The sequence below is a fragment of the Hippoglossus stenolepis genome, chromosome 5 (genome assembly GCF_022539355.2).
Source record: "Hippoglossus stenolepis isolate QCI-W04-F060 chromosome 5, HSTE1.2, whole genome shotgun sequence".
In the NCBI taxonomy this organism is placed as follows: Eukaryota; Metazoa; Chordata; class Actinopteri; order Pleuronectiformes; family Pleuronectidae; genus Hippoglossus; species Hippoglossus stenolepis.
The window spans coordinates 19,698,295-19,715,469 of NC_061487.1; the positions used below are offsets into that span (position 1 = coordinate 19,698,295).

Sequence of the window (17,175 nt, forward strand, 5' to 3'; positions counted from 1 at the left end):
TCTACACAACCTGCCCAGCAGGCGCAAACACAAGCCAGTGGGGACGCAGCCAAAGCAGGAATTACTCAGCTGGCGTGGGGAGATTCAAAATAACACAGGCTTGAATACTGAGTAGCCACAAAAAAATAAACTTTACTGAGGTAAACATCCGACATAAAGCACAGGGTTTGCTCGGTGGTCATTATGTGGGCGCTGTATTGCAGCAGTAACGATAATCACCGTCGTAACTATTCTCATCAGCCTCCTGCAGTTTGACGTTTCCTTATTAAGACGCTGCTGTGCCAGCTCCCTGCTGCTCCAGTGAGTCAGAGGGAGCAGGTAGAGATGCAGCTCTGTGAGCCTGGCAGAGGGAAACAGGTACAGTGGGTGGAGGGAAGCACAGAGTGAGCCAAGTAGGGTCAATTACAGGGTTTAAATACAAATCACTAATCACCTCTCAGTGAGGAGACGCACATTTAGGCTTCCCCACAAACTTAAGCGCCGGTATACACACGTAGCGCCGGCACTTGGAAGCGAATCACAGCTGTTTATAAACAATTCACTGACCCCATGACGTGAACAGATTCACAGCGGAGTAATTTACGAGAGCGGTGCTCCGTCGGGAGATGGATGGTAATGAATACAAAGAAGGAGAGTTATGAGTAACATCTGTGAACGGGACTTCTCGGGGCTCCATGGGCCACGTCGAGTCTTGTTGGCTGCCGCCGTGTCTTTGACAGATCGTTTGGAGACAAAAGTTACAAAAAGCTTCTTTGGAATACTTTATCAAGTGCAGAAAAAATATTGGTAAAAAAAGGAAAAGAAAACCCTTTCAGATTTAGTTTGTGATCACAGGTTTAATTTAGAAGAACCTCTACATATCTTCTTCCTTTGTTCACCTCTGCACATGCTGATCGCTTTATTATTGTTTAAACAAGATTCTGCCCTGACAGTCTCATTATGACCAAGTTTTCCGGCAGATGCTATGAACAGATGTTCACTGGGTTGCTGTTTTCTTGGCATCAATATATTTAATTTATGTCGCTCCCTTGTCAACGAGGTCACAACAAAGCAGAGCTTTGTTTTCTCTAATTGGAAGAAAAGAAGTAGAAGAAAGTAGATTCACCCCATCACGATCGTAAACATGTTTTTATGTGATGGGGTCTCAATAATGAGGCGTTTAACTCTTTTTGATTGTTAATATCGTGATGCCAAGAAAGGTAGATGCTCACAGTTCATTTTCATAACATTTCACTTTTTTCACATTTTGTTATGATGCAGCCTGAAGGTCTGTGCACAATCGAAAGGCTTTATTGTCAATTAATTTACACGTTATTAAAATTCTTGTATTCAGTCAATGCGAGCTTTCACCTCAGTGATAGTGCTGAGCGATATCGTGACTTCTACATTTTTGGAAAGATTTTTCCAAGGTTTTGCTTCCAACAAGTTCACATCTAACCAATCAGAAAGCATATTGTTGACAACATCACATTTTGAAGCAGCAGGAGAAGAACTTCCTCCTCTATCCAATCTGATATAGATTGAGTTAAAGTTTATTTGTTTATTTATTAAATATATTTATCTTGAGCCATTGCTCAGTTTTTTTTGTCTTTGAATGGATACGATGTAGCCGAGTTGAAGCTAAACTCGAATAACAGGCAAAGAAAATGAATGGACCCAATGTGCAGAGCAGAATATGTTTACAAACAAAAATCTAATTAAATACAGAAGAAACTCATTAAATCCATCCTGAAGCGGCTGTGGTGGTGTTTAAGCTCCAGAACCAAACAGTCAAACTCAACAATTCTTTGCCCATTTTAAATATTGTAGCCGGTATTTCATCTTTTTCCCTTTTTATGAATTAGAAGAAGACCTAAATCATCAACGCTTCATGTTGAATCCATCATTTCCCGAGGCGTGATTTTTTTTTTCATCCCTCTTGTATTCACTAGATCGCATCACACTTAATGTGAATAGTCAGGCACGTCGCAATTCCCCTATTGCATGTTGTTTATTCATGTTGCCTTTGATGTGCAAAAGCCTTTAAAATGAAAACAAAATCCCCCGTCAATCGACTCTCAGCAGTCCGTAATGACAAAGCTAAATTGCATTCAGACACTTCGCTTTGACATATTTAGCTCGGGTGCCTCCGGATTCACTGGAGCATCTCTGAGACGTTTCTACACCTCCTCCACCTGAGCTAAACTCATTAGATAGGACTGAATTTGGAACTCAATCAGGTCCGACTGTTCACATCAGAGGAAAAACCAAACCAGGAGGTCGAAGCAACCGCCTCAGAGACACGATGTGTCGAGGCACAGATCTGAGGAAGGCTAAAAAAATTATAATTCTGCTCCACTGAAATTTCCCAAGAGCTCAGTGGTTTGGTTTCCTCCAGACATGACACTTAGAATTGAGGGCAAACCGTTTAATCTTGGTTTCACCAGACCAGTGAAACTTGTTTCTCATAGGCCGAGAATTCTTTAGGTGCTATTTTTGGTAAACTTTAACTGAGGAGAGTTTTCCGTCAGACCTCTGCGGTCGTAAGACCCAGATCAGGGAAGGGCTGCAGTGAGGTTTATGTCATGATCAAATATTGATGCGATTGATGAGGGAGAAAAATAACTTTTCGTTACTTTAGCAGAAGAACGCGACAGAACTAAATGTGAACGAAGCAAAGGGGAATGAATTGATTTTGAAAGCACTCTATGTTGAGTCACAGGTACACACACACACACACACACACACACACACACACACACACACACACACACACACACACACACACACACTCTCTCTCTCTCTCACTCTCTCTCTCTCTCTCTCTCACACACACTATGAAGCAACTATCCATTCATTTCCAATAGAAATAGATTGAAAAAAGAGATCAAAAGCTATTCTCCTCAGTGGCAATGAATCAAGGACAGTTCATTGTGTGTCTGTCTCTACAGCACAATTTACCCTTTGCACTGAACAACAGAATAAATCAGTCACAAAAAGAAAAAAAGACAGTTATCAGCTTTAAAATCCATGGAAATATATTAAAATAAAGAGACCTGGCCAAATCAGATTTAGGTCCCAGATTAAAAGGATCAATCAAAAGATCAATTAGTTTGACCATAAATATGATTATGCATATACTTTTTTATTTGTATGAATATTAATCTGTTTTCAATTGATATTATTTTAAACACTTTTCCAAATTAAAAATCCCGATGGTCGGCTTCACTCACCTCCAATTTTAGCATTATAGGCCACGCCCACACCACACACACCGTTGTTGGCTGCAGCCGCAACTTCTCCTGCACATCGGGTCCCGTGTCTGCCAAGAGAAAAGAGAGACAGACCCACGTTGATGAGGAATATTGTAAAGAAACATAAAGGGACATGAAAATTTGTAATTAAATTAGTATTTAAACAATATATATAAATGTAGTTTTACTAAAAATACAGCACAGTCAAAAGAGAAGCATGAATCCAATGGTCCTTTTACAACCAGAGCAAATTTCAGTTGTAAGTTGCAACAATAAATGCCAGGAAGCCTGAAGTGCCTTTCACATAAAAGGCTTTTTATTTAAGTTGTTAAAGAATTCAGGACTTATAGGAACACAGAAGAAGAGAGCGCCGATCGATTTCTTTTTTCTTCACAGCATAACAGGCATCACATTCAGAGATGAAAACCTGTCACAGAGTTACACATTCAAAGATGTGTTGAGAGCCAGAAGTCCCATTTGCACTTTAGTGTAAAGGAATAGAAAGCCTTGTCTTAGTTATAGTGTATAGTTATACTTATATAGATATATATATAGATAAAGGTAATGTTATGTAGTTCATTTGCAGCGATCAGACTTAAGTGACATTTGTATCAAATTTTGAGATCATGGCTTCTGTTGCAGCACTTGTCAATTAAATAATCAAAACACACTTAAGCTGCTTTCAGACATGTGCTGATTCAGTGGGAGTGAATGTGAAAAGTCAGTCGCTCTCTGTGATGAGGTTGCCGACACTATGTCGATGTGCTGTAAACAAAAACAGGTGATTTCTGCATTTTCCTGTTGTTGTGACCGTGTCTGACCAAGTCAATTATGAAAGTCCACAGCCAATTGTTCACACATGTTGGAAAAACAGCTTTTAAAACAAACACAGACAGAATCATTTGGTCTGGAAAATTGTCAACATCAATACAGAATAGAAGCAGAATCATCAAGGTTTTGATTGTTCAACTCAATAAACACATTTTCAGGGGGTTGAAAGTAAAGTTAAGCACTGAATGTTTATGAGTTTCCATCAGTGACCAGGTCTTCTCTGCGATATAACAGCTTGTACTTGTACTGCAGTACATACAGTACCTGTGAGACTATAGTCAATATACTGTACTTGCAAGAGTTGTTAAATAAACATACTAGACAGCCTTTTTCTTTGGTTTCTCATAAAACATATAGGAACTCTTTTCTCCAGCTGCTCAGTTCACAGGATGGAGGCTCTTCCAATCAGAACTGGCCCCGTCTAGAGCTAACTTTACTTTGACAGTCACCAGCCACGTGACATTCAAATGAAATGTGACGTGTAATTGAAGGACATAAACTATTCAGACCCTCAGAAATACCTTCAGCCAGTCATGACTTTCAGAGAAGAGACAGGTTCCCTATAGAAGGCTGTCGGGGGTTTCAAACACACCGAGACTTCACAAACTTAAAAACTCCAACTCCCGAAAAGCACCACAGATCCACGACGATGAAAAGTCTAAATTGAAACTGAGAAAAGTAATCATTAGTGAAAAAGGAATTAATGTGTCATCGACTTGCCGTGAGATCAGACTGCAAATGGATGGAGTGCATTGAGTGTTTGGCATTTAACATAGGTCATTAAGATTGTCTCCTGATTACAGTGCAGATATCTGATAAGGAGGTTCGCAGTGTCTCAGCCGTCTCTGTGTGAAAGTTATTGGAACAGAGCTAATTACATCCACAGTTTTGTTTTTGGAAGAGCCAAAAAATGACTTCCTTTTTTTTTTTTTGATCTCCCAACCTCCCCGATGATGAGGCTGAGGACAAAGTCGTTTCACAGGGTCAGAGCATGGCTACGCCTCCAGCTGGGATCCTGATTAGACTCTGTGTGTCTCTGTGATATATTACCCGCCCGCTAATTCTCAGTTTTGTTCACTCCGACACATTTTAGCAAAAGATCACCACTGTCTTCTGTCTAATTTGTCCTATCTTCCTGTCTTTCTTCCTTTCTGTCTTAAAGCTCATTATTTATGACGTCAAAGGAAGAAGAAGAAAAAAAGGATAGTGTGGGGAAAAAAAATCATTTTTGCTGTTAAATCTTTCTTCCTAACAAATCATTCATGACGTGATCTGGGACCACTACAAGCATTAAAGTGATTTTTACATAAGCAATCAATTGCCCTGACAGGACTGATTTTTCACTGACTGATTTGCCCCTATAGAAGGGGCCTCGGCACAACATATGTCAGGGTGCAATATATCACAAACCTAATTAAAATGTTATCATTGCTATCGTGAGGTTAAACTTCACAGCTTTACTGCTAACTAGCTCCTCTCATATTGTATTAATGGCGGCGGCGATGATGGCTCCCCCAAGAACAATATACGTACTCAGGGGTTAGATTGGGATTTATTGAACGGGGAGGCCATTTCTTAGCAGCGTTTGAAAGGGGGGAAAGTAATGCAGAGCAAAATGCAACTTGACATTCATTAACAACCTAATATACACAAGGGATTCATTACACATCAGTTCATCTAGCTGTCTATTAAAGAAAACATCTAGAGTACAGAGAAGCTTGGGGCACAACCCAGTTTCAGTTAATTTGATTCCTGATATGTCGATCTCCGTACAGCAGGACATCTCCGTCTGCATGGGAAGTGGCGAGCAGACCTTTTACTGAGCATGTATTGTTGAATCAGAGCAGCTAAGAGGCGAGTACCAACCCACTCATTAGACTTTAGCTCACCACTGCGCGTCTGACAAACGTTCGGCTGACTGGCTCCACAGGCTCTTCCACGAGTAAATCACTCACAACACGCGGCAGACTGGGAGCTGAAAGGAGACTGTCAGTCACTTCATGCAGCTAACACCAGCGATCCAGTGAGTGACTTTACTGTTTTACAAAAAAATACGAGTGAGACGATTTAATGGCGCTGCTGGATATGCCAGGATGTTTGAACACAGAAAAAAAAACTGAGCATCGGTGCTCATCAGGAGCGACCTGGCACAGCTCGCCCCGCTGCATTTTTAGATTTTAATGAACCAGATATCAGAAAACAGAAAAACAAATGCAGATGAAAGTATATTTGAAAACATCCAAGACATTAAGTGCCTGCTCTTGGGATTTAATATAGCCACGGGTCACTGCTGCACAACCAGTCTAATGCACAGGCATCCAGAGCAAGATCAAATTAGAGAGATATTAGAGATATTTTTCTTGGAAACTGTGCTTTAAGATGATAAATGCTCAAAGGTCTGAACTTGTTTGTTGTAGTATGAAATGTTGCTGCAAATCAAAGTAATTCAACTTTCTTTACATTAACATTTGGAGATCAATTAATTTCTAATAGGTTCATATTCTGTCACATCCTTTTAGGGAACAGAACCTGGAAACATTCACATGGGCCAAAAACATGCATAGTTACGACCAGATCAGAGACATGGTCCAGAATACAACATGTGCAGAAATTAACTATCAAATTCAAGCATCAACTCTCAATGATTTTGGTTAATAAACAAACAAAGACCTTCTCCCCTGCAGCTTTCACTCCGGAAACCAAGATGCTTTGAATTTGCTCATTATTCAAATATCTGTTTGTGATTCAATGAGCCACATTACAGACCAGCCCGAGTCAAAAGAGGAGAGGTCTTGCGATCTGTGATGCCTTTAGCTGCTAATGTCTGTGCATCCATGTTATTGTTTTATCCACAGCTTCATAAAAGGCCTCTCTGGTCCAACAGCACAGCTCATATCCTCAGACCAGGGGGAGTCAGCCAGGACGGGCAGGGTGAACACAGAGTCAGAGATAGGGGAGGACATTTATAGAGACGCTGTACACATCAAGAAACCGCTGTTTTGAATACTATCTGCATGTGCATGTGTGCGAATGAGTGATTGGCCTGGACTGAATTCAGCTAAAACAGTTTAATATATCGGAGGAGGCTCAGACGCGCCCCAGCACAGAAAAAGGGTTTATGGCGAAGCGACAATCTTATCTGTCAAATGTCCATGAAATGAAATGATTTCCGAGAAACTCGACTGAACGCCTCCGTTCTTCATCCATCTAAAGTAGATTGAAAAAGGTCACAGAAGCGACAACAAATGAGGCCGGGCTTAAGAGTAGTTTGACAAGAAAAGTTAAAGTTTTGCACAAAGAGACGCGGACAAGACAACAGAAGGCATTTGAAAATAGCACAGCGTCATCTCGGAAGAAAAACAATCACAGAAAATGAGTCATTAGTGTGCGCGCTGCAGGATTGTTAAAACTACGTGATTTGTCCAAAAGACAAGCAGTGGAGAGAAAAGCCCAACAAAGCTCGAGGCTGAGATAACAGGCTGCTGAACCAGACACGTTCTATTCACTGCAGCCAATGTGACCCGCCTTATCTTATCAGGAGACGCAAACGGGACGGAGCGCTGTAATGTCTTTATCTCTCCTGCTGAGGACAAGGGGCCATATTTGGTCAAGTCATTGGCCTGTCATTTACTGGGGAATGTGGCCGTGACACTAAACACAATGTCTCCGGGCATGATGCAATGCACTGTAACCACAAACCATACAGGGTCAATACGGGTGACTGTGCTTTCTATTAATGCAAGCAGACACGTCCAGCATTCATCCACTCACTGAATAACTGCAAAAGAATCTTATTGATTATTGTTGCATCAGTTTCGGTATAATTGTAAGTCACTCTGAAATATTTACTCTTACATTTACATGCAGTACATAAACTATAAACACATAGTAAGCAGTTATGAGGTAAAATTTGATATCAAACTTTGATGGATGTGGATCAGTAGATGAAAAGCTCTAAACTCCAGCTTATGTCGGTTTTCATTTTTGGGTCAGTGTTAGATTTTCAACATCAGAATAATGTCTCATATTTGACAAGGGTGTATTATGCTTATGCAATAACTCACTCCAGGCTAAGATGTGTTGTAAGAAGGGGCGTTGATCCGCTCCACACAAACCACAATATATCATGGCCCAGAGTGAGCTATTGCTTTCATTAAACAGTTACCATATAACTGGCAATATCGCAATTCTATACGCATTTTAGTTCAAAGCTTTATTTACAAGCTTGTTTATAAAGCATTCATAAAGAATTGTTCTTACAAAGAAATATGCCTCACTTGTTGCCTGCATGCAGTGTAAGTGAGTTGCTATGCAACATGGTAACTTACATGCATTTCTTTTTATCATTTTTTCCACACAAATTTATTTCACTATTGTTGGTTTTTTTGCGCAACCACTTCGAAACAGTCCAGTGTGAGAACGACGGCCTTGAAAACTGGTGAGAAGCCTTTATTTATTCTTAAGTGGATGTATGTCGCTCTGTGTGGGTACGATATTACTGCACTTTCACCGAGATCCAGTCGCCCAAGAGCTCTAGAGCGAGGATCGGCACTCGTGGCTACTGGCAATCTCACGAATCGTGGTCAGGCACCAATCAGGAAGGCTGTGATTTGTGTTTTTCTGCCTGCTTTAATATAAATATATATATTCTAGGTATCGTTTTAGCAAATTACACTTTTCCCCCCTCGCACGCAGAGTGATACTGAATTGTGAAAATAAATCTTATGTAATTTCCCTTGTGTACGGTCATTATATCAGTAACAGCCTGAATGCTTCATTTTATAGTTTGACCATATAACCAACAATAACTGTTTTCATTCTATAATTTAATTTGTGATGTTAGTGAAGGAGGGAAGCTTGGTTTGGTCTTTTTACTGAATATCCGACCAAGCAGTCGAAGTGTTTATGTCCTTTTAATTCACCGTGACAGGGAGCTGGGACTATGGGAAGCAAAAGGTTTGCAGTGGAAATGGCTGTTTCTGAAAAGGAGATAACGTTTTATCTATATCAGACTCAATCTTCACAGTTTTCATTTTTCTTTTCGCTCAACAATCTCTACTGACGTTGCAAACTCGCAGTGAAGACACAAGCAACCCATGCCGACCAGTTTTTTTTTTTGTCTCTAACTCTCTAGCCACAGAGAGCCTGGGGTGTGATTACATGAGTAACCCCTCAATGAAGATCTATAACTATAACTGGGTTCCACTGATTTATGTGTCTTCTATAAAGTTGGAGAGTCATAGAGAGGCCGATTCAAAAAATCAACAGTCAAAACCGCAGAGACAGAAATATCCAGACATTGAAAATCAAAGCAGCTCAAAAAAGACTGGATCTGACATTTCTCAGAATGTAACATGACCAGCATTTCATCAGACGCTCCCTTTCTCCTAGATATCTCTGTCTTTCAAACTCCACGATACTGTGAGTTAAATTTCAAGATGAAACCGAGATAACATTGGTTTCATCATTAGTCATTTTTCAGAAAGCTCCCCTGGAGGCACAGAGGACATGACTGTTTTAACAGGCTGAGTCGTCGTCTTTATCAGGAGTAAACTGAACCTCATGAGTAGGTTTTACTATGAGCTACGAGCAAATGAGAAGGAAAAGCACATTATTTCTCTTGGCTGGCTTGACATTCCTTCTCAAACAACACTTGAAGCAGAACGATGGATTCCGGTGTTGAGAATATCTGTTTACAGACGGAGGACGAATGCATCAACAGCAAACAGTCATGTAGTGTTTGTGCTGTATATGCAGCGGGAGTGTTAAAACATACATCACCGGGTGTGACGGATGTCTAAGCTATGCCTGGTTAAACTGCAGGATCTGCCACTGTGCATTGCTTTGTTGGTTTATATCAGTTTTCAGATGGACTGAAAAGAGTCCGTTCCCTGCAGCTGCCAAAAGGATTAGGCTATTTTCTGCTCTGCTCGGCTCAGCTCAGCCTCAGGCAGGTCTGTTCTAATAGTTTCACAGAAGTGGAGATCTTTTTCATTCCGTGGGCAAACACAGCAACGTTGTCTCCGATGATGATCAGATGTGTGTGTTTCAAATTCAAGCTTTTAATGTTTTAGGTTTGAGAAAATTAACCCATCTTGAATAACTTTCTTTTAGAGCATTCCTAACAGTGATGAATCTAGAACTTTGGAAAAGTTGTCAGTCCGTCATCATTAAACAGACACAGTAACATTCACACCTTTAGGCAATATAGAACCTCCAGTGCATTTGACAAGTCCTTATGTGGGAGGAAACCCAAGGAGACAAGGAGGGAATAAATCTAACTCCTCAAAGGAGGGGGCTCGAAATCAATGTCTGTTTTTTTTTTTACTGTAAGGCAACACAGTAACAGCTGTGCTACTCTCTGAATAAAATATAGTATTACTCTGCTATATGGAGCACTATTGTAGGAGAGAAAATATTAATGTCTGTATTGCTCAATGGTGAGGTGCTTGAAAAGAGAGATGCCCTGACACCAAATTAGAAAAAACAATAAAGGATGTTTAAATTACTTCAAATACTTCAGCAACCTAACTGGTTTAAAAACAAATTGTTCCACATCGCATGTCTACACAGGCCAATCTTCACACAGCGCTGACACGAGCGCTTTAAACATCCCTTTCATCGGTATCCAGTCAACTGGGCAGAGTAATATCGACGAGCTCTGTGTGATCAGTAATGTCTTGTAGAATGAGGTTTGGCCTTGGACTACACTTCGATCAACAAAGGGCTATACCTCGTCAAAATCTTTAGAAAACAGCCGCCTTCAATCTGCTGCCTTTGTCTGGAGTGAAAAACACGAGCAGGAGAGCAAACAGAAAGCCAGAGGAGTCAGGTTAAAGAGCGAGGCCCCTGCAGACATCACCTGTGCAAAGTCTGTCAGGCTGTCCAGAGAATAAACAAGCCTCTCCCCACTAGAGTAAACAAGTTGAGGGGACAGTGATTTTGCATTATTCAGGTTGGACAAAAGGTGGCAGCTTTGTAAACTATAATTGATAAACTCGGAGTAAACAGTTCAGGGCATTTATCTGCAGCAGGGGACGGTGTAAGAGTAAATAGTGGAAAATATTGTTCTTGTTTTCTCGCTTTTCTTTTCCCACACACACACACTGTCAAAAGTCAACTGAAGTGTCGGAGAAAACTTGAGTCAAACTGTCGGGTGTGCGCTCGGAATGACAAATGAAGTCTCGAAAGGCTCACACGAGTTTTGACTAAAGTGCGTTGAGTCTTTACTCGCTGAAAACAAACAAGAGCTTGTTTATCTACAGAAGCTTCAGGATTCAGAACTTCAGTAAATCTTAATGGATAACACTGCCATTTGTGCTCATTTGCTTATTAATTTACACTCCACAACTCTAATGACAAAGTTAAAACATGTCTAAGGAGATTTTAAATTAAAAACTGAAATCTCTCATTCACGAAATTATTCGTAGAGGGTCCTTGACACAAATTACACCTTTGAGTTCTCTTGGTTAAGTAGCTACCAGCTTTGCAAACCTGGATTTGGGCAGTTCACCCCCTTCTTTGTGGCAGATCCCCTCAGGATCCCTCAGATTGGATGACAAGCGTCTATGAGCTGCCAGCGTCGGGTTTCCCCACAGATGTTTTGGCCAAGCCATCGAAGGACAGTCAGAGACTTGTCCAAAGCCACTCCATTGTTGTCTTGGCTACGTGGTTTCAGTTGTTATGATGAAAGATGAATCATCAGCCCAGTCTTTGATCACGTGCAATTAGAAGAGGTTTTTTTTTCTTCTTGTCTTCCTGTCACATCCCTCCACAGGGATGGATATTAACCCAGTGATAGACAGACATACTTTGTGTTCAGGTTTCGTCTCATCAAACCAGAGAATCTTTTTTCTCATGCTCTCAGAGACCTCAGTAACACTCCACGCAGGCTGTTATTTGTCTTTTACTCAAAGTGGCTTCACCAGGCCTGACTGATGGGAGATGGTTCTCCTTCCAGGACTCTGGAGCTTTGACCTGATCTGTTCCTCACCACAGTTTTATAATGGAGGTCGATGGAGAATTTGTTACATCCAACAATCTTACCTTCTTTAGGTAGTTTTTCCTGTATATTAGATCTTTAAGTCTTAATGTATTGCACCAGATAAGTTAGATATCATAACATTCATAAACAATCAGGTTCTGTGTCTCATGGTCAGTACTAAATAGAAGCTTTTGATCTTTAATATACTTCCTTTCCTAAAAATTATGTTCTCACTGTTATGTTCTCACTGTTATGTTCTCACTGTTACGGATTATTGGGTGTAGACTGAAACAATCTTTTCATTTTGAAATAAAAAGCCACAACACAAAATTGCAAAAAGTTAAGGGTTCTGAATCCTCCTGAACATTTGATAGCAGAGAGAAAAACACTTTATGCAATTCAGAGACTCAAGTGTTTTGTTTTGTATTTCCATTTAAACATGTGATATGCCCCTGAAACTGCTGAGAAGAAAACTTGACAGAGCAGATGTGCACAGATTTTTGAAGAAGCCAATTCCAAAGAATACGGAGCTCGACAATGTGTCAGCAGCGACGTCAATGCAGAGCAGTTGTGACCTGCTAATGTGTCAAACACTGTAAGAGAGGTGCTCCTGTAAACAATGCTGCTGTCTTCTTTGATATGTGCTCTCCTTTTCCTTCAATCAGATTTTTCCCGTATCACCTCCTCGATCACTCAGGTTTATTACCTCCATACAGACTCCGTACACATCCACCCAGCAGACGTACGGCAAGGCTGTGGATCTGCAGAGCACAGGGCACCGAGGGCAGGCGCTTTTAATTTGCATTCATATACTTAAACAGCGTTGCCGGCCTTAGAAGCCACATGTCTGGCAGCCTCTGGACAAGGACACGGCGCCCGAAGATAGCATTTAAGCTCATTGCCATTTTCCTTTTTACTGGTGTTGCAGGCGGAATTCAAATTGGATTGAGATTTCTGTTTGATGTCAGCTAAGTACACAAAATACTCAGAGCCCAGTTCAATGAGACTACATTAACATTTTTTTTTTTTTGTGCAGACAGAAAAGCACAAAAAACATTTAGATTGAGAGCAAAAATCTGAGAGCAGAAGTTTTGTGATCACACAGAAACAGCCCGAGCACAAGGAGAGGGACTCAAACCGTGAAGCACGGGGCTTTTGTGCAGTAACAGTGTCTGTGAGTGCACCCTAACTGTTCCCAGTAGGAGCGGAGCACATTTGCATGGGAGCAGCGGCTATTTGAGAAGAGTGGGCAGGGTTTTGAGAGAGAGCAATGCAAAATGTGACCGTGAAATGAAGAAATGATGCCCTCAAAATGAAAGATCACGCTTTTGGAGAACAGAGTTGAGAGACGCAGCGATGAGATGTGATGAAAAATGATAGCGAGTTAACAAATGTAGAAGAAAATAATCAGTGTTCTAATCTGTTTCTGAAATGTGAATCTTTCATGAAGCATTTTTAATGGGAAAGATGCAAAAATTGGTATTAACAAATTATTGACGCCCTCGTTCAAGACCACGCTCTTGCATACAGAAAATACAGAAAATTCACAGCATGCAAATTCCTAAACATATCATTTGATTAAGTATGTAACCTACTTAGAGCGACCTTGTTCACCTCTTAATAACTGCAGGGCCTCCACCAGCTGTTTAATGCACGGGCTACCTGTCTGACCTTGACTAATGCTGTAAGAAATGAAAAATACAGCAAAATTAAACTTGAGATGTGTGTCTCCGGCAGCAACGGGTGCAGCTGCATTTGCCTTTTTCCCTATTCAGGTTATTTCTGCTGAGGAAGCACTTTCATGCTCAGAGAAACAAATAGCTATTTGCCACCAAGGACAAAGCTATCTCGCAGGGCGAGAGACGCATATAAACACTTTTCTTCTTCGTTTTTTAAATGCCATCATTCAAATTAGCCATCACACCTCTTCCTTCATCCTCTCAGCCTTAAGTTTGTATTAGTATTCAGGTGCTGATGGATTGGTTTGGGCTCAAGGACACACAAGGCTGTGTAAAATGTCAGTCATTTTCTAATCAAGGCTGTCACTGTGCAATCTTCCACAGAGGCATTTTGATGTCAATTAATGCACCCCCCGTGAGAAGTTCCCAATAGGAGCTAATAACTGGTTTGTGTGTGTGTGTGTGTGTGTGTGTGTGTGTGTGTGTGTGTGTGTGTGTGTGTGTGTGTGTGTGTGTGTGTGTGGCTGAATACATCAGAAGAAGGGAAAGTTATGCATGTCTGTAGATGCTTTCAGAAATTCAACCTATTTTCTCAGCCTGTCTACATTCAGTTTGAATATTAACATAGGCTATGTATTATACATTACAGCTGTAATATATATTATAATTTAGATATTGTATCACATTTCTTTAAATCCATAAAAAATTAAGCAGGATTAAATATTAATGATTTCCGGAGACATTAAAAACTACAGAATGTTTTTTTGTGAGACTGGATAATAATTCAATATCCTCGTTTCATGGTTACAGATTTTAATGAAATCGGTCGTGATAATATGACATCATAGATCTTATCATCTGGTCTATCTTGATATATTTAGAAATGAAAAAATAGGTGTATTGTTATATCTTGATTAATATCCTCGATATAATATTGAGCATTTATATGAAAGACGTGCATATTGCTCAGACCTCTTGTCTCTCACTGAGGCTTTTAAAATGTGGAGCATTTGGTTTTACTGACAGGCTGTAGACAGGAGATGAAATCAATCATGCTGTCTTCCACTCCTAACCCAATACATCCATACCACACTAATGGAGGAGAAGTAGAAAAAAAACAAGACAAATATTGTCATGGTGGAGCCCAAATGGATTAACTACCTGGCCTGACTCCAACCAGCCTTCAACCTGCAGCCCCTTTAGAGATAAAGGCCAGGACTGCTTCTCAAGAGTCTGGAGCATCTCTATGGGAAACACCTGAATGACGAATTTTTACATTTGGTTCGACATGTCATCAGTACAAATGAACTGGCTTCATGACTATGTAAAATGCCTGCCCCCGACTCTCCTTTTGTTTTTGTTGTCCTATGAATATATTCATATAATCTCATTGTGAGGGGGCTGTGAGCATTACTCACTGTCTGCTTGTATTACTCTGGGGTGATTTACATAACTCATTGGATATAATTTGTCCGCAGGTCATTCCAAACAGTGCCGCTCCACGCTGCAGACATGCCGACACACCCTTGCTTTTTATTCCATGCCCATAATTGATCCAGTCCAAGATAATTGCTCTGGCAATTCCAGTGACATGGGTAGTAGAGTGTGTGTGAGTGCGAATCTGTGCGCTCTGAGATTTTATTATGTGCGTGAGTGTGTCTCTCTGAAGCAGCAATGTGCTGCAGTTAGGGAGCTGAAGTGAACCAGAGGCAGGGAGTAATCCCCTCCAGTAGTGCTTTGTTCCATCAGCAGGACGGAGTGGGATCTACTCTACACTGACAGAAAGGGCCGGGGTCGCTGTGCATGGCTGGGCCCGAGCCGTCGGCAGGGACGAGAAACAAGGCCCCTGCTTAAAGGCCGGCTCACGCTAACCTCTTTCACAATAAATAAATACTGTAGATGAAACAGCCACATTTCAGAGGACGTGAAACAAACGACACTACGTGTCTAACAGAAGCAGCTTAAAGAGATAAACATTGTGAAAGTGTAAAAAAAAGAAATGTGCACAAACGGCTGGATTTTCATACTAAAGTTTCCACTATCTTCTGGAAACTTGTTAGGCTTATTTAACAACCGCAAGAGGATGCCGCGCTTTGAAACTGAAGAAAAGAGACAAAAACAAACAACAAACAAGTACAGAAAGACTTAGTGGCAGTCGTCCCAGAAAAGAGAGAGATTTGAGACAAATCCTGCTATGCATTTCAGAGGCGAGATGTAGCTTCTCATCTGATCCAGGGGGATTGGACTAAGGCGGAGGACCGAAGAGTTTGGAGAGACGAAGATGGGGAGGGGGGAGGAAGGTTTAGGATTTGCCCTCGCTAGTGCTTTAGTATTCCATCATTAAAATTTGTTTTAATGCGATCACCAAACACTGGAAGGGAAGAGCATGAATCACTGAGGGCAAGTAAACAAGTACCGTATTAGCAACAAATAAGTGCCAGAGTAGCTGTGGGGCTGTGCAGGCTGGAACTTAAAATGCAGCCACAGCAGCTTGGCTTGTGTACTGGAGCAAGAAAAAAAAAGAAAAAAGGATTGTGCAGAATGAGTGCACTACTGCTTTCAAACTTTTTATAATTGGGTTTTTAAATGTAAATACTTCAGCCATAAGCGCTGGACCGTAAGAGTGGGTGCCTTCTCATCAGTATCATTCCCTGTCAGCAAACAGTTACTGTACAGTGAGCAAGTCCCAGACGTAAACAACAAAGGGTTGGACAAAGCTTGTTTGATAAAAGGGAAAATCCAAATCCATATTATTTGTCAGTCTATGGTAATGTGTACTTAGAATCACAATAAAATGAATTGTGTCTGCACCAGTTTGCCAAATTTCCATAAAGTTTGAAAGCCCGTTTTGAAGCAGTAAAGCCCAATTCAGGATCATGGCTTTGACTTGAATTACCTGTTCTCATTTCGCTGCGTGTATCTTGGTTGGGGATCAGCGTCTCCATCGTTCACATCATAGCTGGCCTCAGGGTCCTAAGGGTCACATGGAGAAGGGTTAAGGATGTACATTTTGAAATTGTTGAACCATTTTAACAAACCACCATCAACCCAAGAGATTAAAATGCTATTTAACGGACGAGTGTCTGGCGCATTAAGAAATACGAATGCAACAAGAGGTTAGTTTTTACATGCATATGCAAACAGCAGCACGCAGAGTAGAAAATGAGGATTCACATATCATCACACAACTGCTGTGCTACTGCGCACACACACACACTCTCTCTTTCTCATACACACACACACAGGTCTGCAGCAGGAGTCACGGAAAATCCAGTTGCTAGGAGGCCCGTCGAAACCTCCATAAATCCAAGTTTTTAGAGTCTTAGGTGGGCAGACATCAGCATAACTTTCTGCTTTAGCTGTGCATGTTCCTGCGGCGGCGACGGGCATGCAGTCACTCCGATGCACAAATATTCAGCGGGCAATCACAATAATGAACCCTCATTAA

At 41.0% G+C, this 17,175-nt stretch overlaps 1 protein-coding gene across 3 annotated transcripts in view; it reads right to left on the bottom strand.

Moving 5' to 3' along the window:
• Window positions 1-17,175, bottom strand: part of furinb (furin (paired basic amino acid cleaving enzyme) b) — an 86,524-nt gene that overhangs the window by 16,216 nt on the left and 53,133 nt on the right. For all 3 annotated transcript variants that reach the window (XM_035157613.2, XM_035157615.2, XM_035157614.2), the window contains 2 exons: window positions 16,624-16,700; window positions 3,213-3,301 (listed from right to left, as the gene is read on the bottom strand). In XM_035157613.2, coding sequence (XP_035013504.1) covers window positions 3,213-3,301; window positions 16,624-16,700 — 166 coding nt within the window. The remainder of the gene's footprint in view (window positions 1-3,212; window positions 3,302-16,623; window positions 16,701-17,175) is intronic.